Source organism: Cebus imitator, unplaced genomic scaffold (genome assembly GCF_001604975.1).
Source record: "Cebus imitator isolate Cc_AM_T3 unplaced genomic scaffold, Cebus_imitator-1.0 Scaffold15, whole genome shotgun sequence".
NCBI classification, from domain to species: Eukaryota; Metazoa; Chordata; class Mammalia; order Primates; family Cebidae; genus Cebus; species Cebus imitator.
Genome location: NW_016107330.1, coordinates 3,476,281 through 3,482,083, shown reverse-complemented (window position 1 = coordinate 3,482,083; position 5,803 = coordinate 3,476,281). Strand labels below are relative to the sequence as shown.

The window sequence follows — 5,803 nt, the reverse complement described above, 5'->3', positions numbered from 1 at the left end:
TAATCCCCGTACTTTGGGCCGGGGGCAGATATCTAAGGTCAGGAGTTTGAGACCAGTCTGACCAATGTGCCTGTCTCTACTAAAAATACAAAAATTAGCTGGACAGGGTGGGGCATGCCTAAAATCCCAGATACTCGGGAGGCTGACGTAAAAGAATCACTTGAACCCAGGAGGGAGAAATTGCAGTGAGCCGAGATCACACCACTGAACTCTTGCCTGGGCAACAGAGCAATTCAGCTGTGATTTATTTCTTTGAGAGATGTATATGTACAGGTCGAGTATCCCTTACCTGAAAGGCTTGAGACAGAAAGTGTTTTGGATTTCATTTTTGGGGAGATTTTGAAATATCCGCATTATACTTAACCAGCTAAGTCTCCCAAATCCAAAACGCTCCAATGAGCATTTCCTTTGAGTATCATGTGGGCACTCGAAAAGTTTCAGATTGGAGATTTCGGATTTTCAGATTTGGGATGCTCGACCTGTATCTCCTACAGCTCAGGAGTGTTTTTCTCAGGGACCTGAAAGCTATTCCTTTGAAATGTAATCATCAGGAAGGGTAGGGCCTCAAACTCCTAGTCTGAGGGAGGACAGAATACTAACTTTGATCACCGCCAGCGAGCAGACACAGCTAGCCTAATAACATTCACACCGATCAACGCCTTATCATTTTTTACTTGAATACCCACTCATGCCACCTCCCTGTACTCTCAAGCCCCCTTTAAAAGTCCCAGCTACCTCTGCACAGTCAGATTGGAGCTCAGCTCTTTCCACTACTGTCAGTAGCTACTGAGTAAAATCTGCTTTTATTGCTCTAAGGTCCGGCTTTGTTTAATCTTTGACAATCCATACAGCGGAATATATGATTCAGTCATAAAAAGGAATGAAGTGCTGATACATGCCACAACACAGATGACCCTTGAAAACATGTCAGATGAAAATGGCCAGGCCATATATGATTCCATATAATATATGAATAGAAATAGGCAAATCTGGAGAGAAAGTAGACTCGTGGTTGGAAGGGGCTTAAGGGCAAGGGGAATTGGCAATGATTACTTTTTAAAATTATTATTATTTTTTAAGATACAGGGTCTTGCTCTGTTGCCCAGACTGGAGTGCAGGGGCACTATCATAGCTCACTACAGCCTTGTAGCCCAATTCCTGGGCTTAAGTCATCCTCTTGCCCCAGCCTCCCAAGTAGCTGGCATTACAGGTGCATGTCACCATGCCCAGCTTTGGCAGTGACTACTAATTGGGTATGTGTTTCTTTCGGGGATAATGAAAATGTTTTGGAATTATTTAGTGGTGACCAATGCACAGCCTTGTAAATATACTAAAAACACTACACTATACACTTTAAAAGACTGAACTTTCTGACATAAGAACTATAGCTCAATACAATTACTTAAACTAAGATAAAATAAAAATAATGACTACTCTTTTATAAGTTTGTTTGTCAAAGTTAGGAAAGTTATAAAACCAAAAACTTCAGACTAATTTTTGGGAACATGGCATATACTGAACACACTGGCCTGTGTCACATTGGCACTGCAAGAAAATTCTAGAGGTAGTAAGTACAGACAAACTCTTATAACATTCGTGAAAATTAGTGGGACCCTGATCAAGTTTTTGAGGGTGAAACAAAATTATAATTGAAGTAGAAAACATGGCCAAGGCCAACAGCCCCAGTCTTGTAACTCATCAAATTGCCTCCAGATACACCAGCAAGAGGTTAGATAGCTTAGTGAGCTGTTCACAATTTTGCAACTCACTATGTGGTCAACTAAACATCAGGTATCCAACCTCTCTCATTTTACAGACGAAGAAGCTAAGACCAGAGAGGTGAAGTGATTCGTCCTGAAACCATACAGTCATCAAGGCTTAAGTAACCTGGCTTCTAGAAGATAAATCCTTTAGCAAGTGGGATTCCAACATTCAGAAAGAAAGTGCAGGAAGTGAAATGGAAGAGATGTGAAAACTCCTTCCCATGCCAGCTGAAGCAAGAAAACTCTGTGTCTGCCACCGAGCCCAGGACTTGCTTTTCAAGTTTTCCCCTTGGCACAGCCTACAAAAGGGCAGACCTGAGCAGCCAGCCCCATGTACCTGAATCTGCTGAGCCCACAAGAAATGAAAAACTAAGAAGAGAAACACATGTAAGCCTGAGAAATCCCTTTCACGTTGATACTTTTATAAAAGTCAGCAGGACTTACTTCAATATTCTCCACAATTCTCGTAACTACGGAGGCAGTAACGGAATACCAGTAAGACTCCCCCTTCTGCTGGCGGTCATTCTACAAAGGCAAGAGTCAGTGTTAGCTCAGTCTAGTGTTCTTGCTCATCTTACACTTGTCACCACAACCGCTCTTATGGCCCAAAAGATCTCTGCCTTGCCTTCCATTTCTCCTCCAGGGCTTGAAGTAGTGCTTTCTTACGCTCCCTTTCCAGTAGCTTCTCCTTTTCATCATTGAAATCCTGTATTTTTTCTGGGGCTCCAATTAAGTGAAGGCTGGAGATGGAGATCACCCAAGGGTCCACATGGGGGCGATAAAAGGGAATCTGTAGGGTTATTTTCCCAATGAAGCCTAAAAGGAGAAGGAAAGTCTTGTTCAATGTCTGTACACATTTTTTTATTCTTTCCATTTTTTGGTATTTTTACAAGTTTGTTTAAGGAGCATGTATTGCTGTTACTATTTATTTTTTTAATTTAAAACAACATGCAGCAAGCTCTTGCACAAGTATTAGGAGGCTGAGATCTGTAAGAACAAGGCATAATGACTTATGTCACCAGGATAAAGTTCGCGAAGACTTTACCACATCAACAGTAGCATCCCTCCTCTAAGGAACTCTCCTTCCCAACTGGAACACATCTTATGCTTCCTTAGGGTGTCTTTTTCCCACTGGTCCCGCACAAGCCCGGTACTAGCCCATGGACACTAAACTCATCTCTTGTGAATTATTCATTGTCTGGTTAAGTACTAGCTGGGAGTCATCAGACCTATGACATATCCAATCTTGAACATACCCGCCACAAACTGAAATGTAGGTAACAAGGCACCAGCCTTCTCTCAATAAAGAATTCTGATTCTTCATGAGAACCTGGGCTGATGAGAAAGCCAAATGGCTCAAGAGAATTGAGAGAATTGTGATACTTATTTCCCAAGTTCTTCCATTTCTAGCCATGCCTCCTAGAATACAAGGTTTCTTTAAATTCAATTTGTAAGAGTCAAGCTATGTTGCCCAGGCTGGTCTTGAACTCCTGGTCTCAAGTGATCCTCCTGCCTCAGCTTCCCAAAGTTCTGGGATTCCAGGTGAAAGCCACCAAGCCCAGACCAACGATGCTATTTTTAATGACAACATCAAATGATCAGCTGTGTAATCCAGTAATAAATTCAGAAATTTAGCCGGGCTTGGTGGCATGCAGCTGTAGTTCTAGATACTGGGGTAGCTGAGGCAGAAGGATGTCCTGAGCCCAGAAGTTCAAGGCTGCAGTGAACTATGATTGCATTGGAAGGCCGAGGCAGGCAGATCAGCTGAGGTCAGGAGTTCGAGACCAGCCTGGCCAACATGGTGAAACCCCATCTCTACTAAAAATACAAAAAAAAAAAAAAAAGCCAGGCATGGTGGAACATGCTTGTAGTCCCAGCTACTTGGGAGACTGAGGCAGGAGAATCACTTGAACCCAGGAGGCAGAGGTTACGGTGAGCTGAAATCACACCATTGCACTCAAGCCTGGGTGACAGAGTGAGACTCAGTCTCAAAAAAGAAAAAGAGAAAGGGGAGTGGGGAAAGAAAGGAAACCCTGAATGTAGACTAGAGGTTCTCACACTTTAGTAAACATAAGAATTACCTGGAGAGCGTATTAAATGCGCAGGTTCAATGACACTCCCTCAGAGATTCTGATGCAGTAGGTCTGGGGATCACCTGACCTCCCATTACCATCACAAGGTCATCCTGATGCGAGTGGCCCAAAGACCACACTTTAAGACCGGCCTAAACTCTAACAGTTGCTGTCCTTCCTCTAAGTGGTCAAACAGATACAAACTCTAGGGCTCTCAGTTTTCATGTCCCAAACAATTTAAGACTCAAACTTCCTCCCTCTCCTTTAGTTTCACATACCAGCTTTGACTTCAAATGGTAATTCCAATTCTTTCAAGGCATCTTTCTTTAATGGCAAGTTTTCTAATTCAACAGCACCTAAAAATAAAAACAACATCATGAAATATCCATTTAACAAATACAGTAAGCCATCTACTGTGTGTCAAGCACTGAAGGTTAAAGGGAAAGTTTTATATCTCGAACAGGCTATATCATGTGTAGTGCTACCACCGGCCTATGCCCTTCACCTAACCGAATTTCCAGGCCATCCACTCTAACACGTACAATACAGCTGAAGCTTAGGTGCTGATGAAGAGTTTGGACCAAGAGTTGCACTGTCCATAACAGCCAGATAGTAAATACTTCAGGATTTATATGATGTATGTTGCATATTCTCCTTTTACTTTTTTTTTTATGAACCTTTAAAAAATGCAAAGCCATTCTTTGTCTACAGGCCAGAGGTGTGGCCAGGTGGCCCCTTTGCAGACCCCTTGCTTAGGCTAATGTTTACCAGAGGAACATCAAAATGTGACTCACCTAGGATGAAATGTAGGCTCCTGGGCCCCACCCCCAGACCAACTAACTCAGAATCTCTGGGATTGAAACAGAAATTTGCAGTTTTTTGGTTTTTTTTTTAAATTTGCAGTTTTTAACAAGTTCCTTCCACCTTCAACCCCTCCCCAAAATGAGTATAGTGCATATATAGTATTCAAAAGTCTATGGGATTTAATTAAATGAAACTGGTCTTCAAAAGGAATTATAGTTCTCTTCTCTTCTGGAGAACTCCTTAGCACCTCTACTTACAAGTGTAATCACTGATCAGAAAGCAAAGGAACGAACAGGACCGCCGCTGAAAATTCTTTTCAGGCCCAGCTTTTATGACTTAAACACAAAAGTGCATAGACAAGAGGGCAGATAGATCCATCACGCTCCCGGCTATGCAAGCCACTCATCCTCACATATATAGAGCCCTACTCTGTGGGAGGCACTGTGATGGCCACTGGAAATGTAAAAAGAGAAGGCAGAGTCCCCACCCTTAAATCACTACAGAGGCAGCCATTGTTTTTACAAAACTGTTTGCACAACACAAGGCAATTTTTGAGCAACCTAAATCTGTCTGGGGCATACATCTTCAAGAACAGGGAGTACAGACAACAACCATTACCTGGTAAGAAAGGCAGGCAAGGCTTTTACTCCAAGTATAAAATAATACAGAAAACTTGATTATTTTTCCCTTTAAATGACTGATCAGGACTTGTGGCTTATTGGCAATTTTTTTTTTTTTTCCTTTACCCACCTGCAACTGTCTTGATTGAGTTATAGGTTTACTGGCTTCTAAAGAAGAATTCAGGCCAGGCACCAAAGCTCACACCTATAATCCCAGCACTTTGGGAGGCTAAGGCTGGAGAATCACTTGAGCCCAGGAGTTCAAGACCAGCCTGGGAAATAACAGAGTAAGACCCCAACTCTACAATAAATTTTTTAAAATTTGGCTGGGCATGCTGGCTCATACCTGTAATCCCAGCACTTTGGGAGGCCAAGGCGGGTGGATCACAAGGTCAGGAGTTCGAGACCAGCTTGACCAACATGGTGAAACCTCGTCTCTACTAAAAATATAAAAATTAACCAGGCATAGTGGCACACACCTGTAATCCCAGCTACTCAGGAGGCTGAGGCAGGAAAGTCACTTGAACCCAGGAGGTGGAGGTTG

The 5,803-nt window shown here is 42.6% G+C and overlaps 1 protein-coding gene across 1 annotated transcript in view; it reads right to left on the bottom strand.

Annotated features, from left to right (window-relative positions):
• VPS13D (vacuolar protein sorting 13 homolog D) overlaps window positions 1-5,803 on the bottom strand; it is a 301,395-nt gene that overhangs the window by 285,254 nt on the left and 10,338 nt on the right. The window contains exons 3-5 of the mRNA XM_017504510.2: window positions 4,114-4,191; window positions 2,389-2,579; window positions 2,208-2,288 (exon numbers count right to left, since the gene is read on the bottom strand). Of these exons, the coding sequence (XP_017359999.2) occupies window positions 2,208-2,288; window positions 2,389-2,579; window positions 4,114-4,191 (350 nt within the window). The remainder of the gene's footprint in view (window positions 1-2,207; window positions 2,289-2,388; window positions 2,580-4,113; window positions 4,192-5,803) is intronic.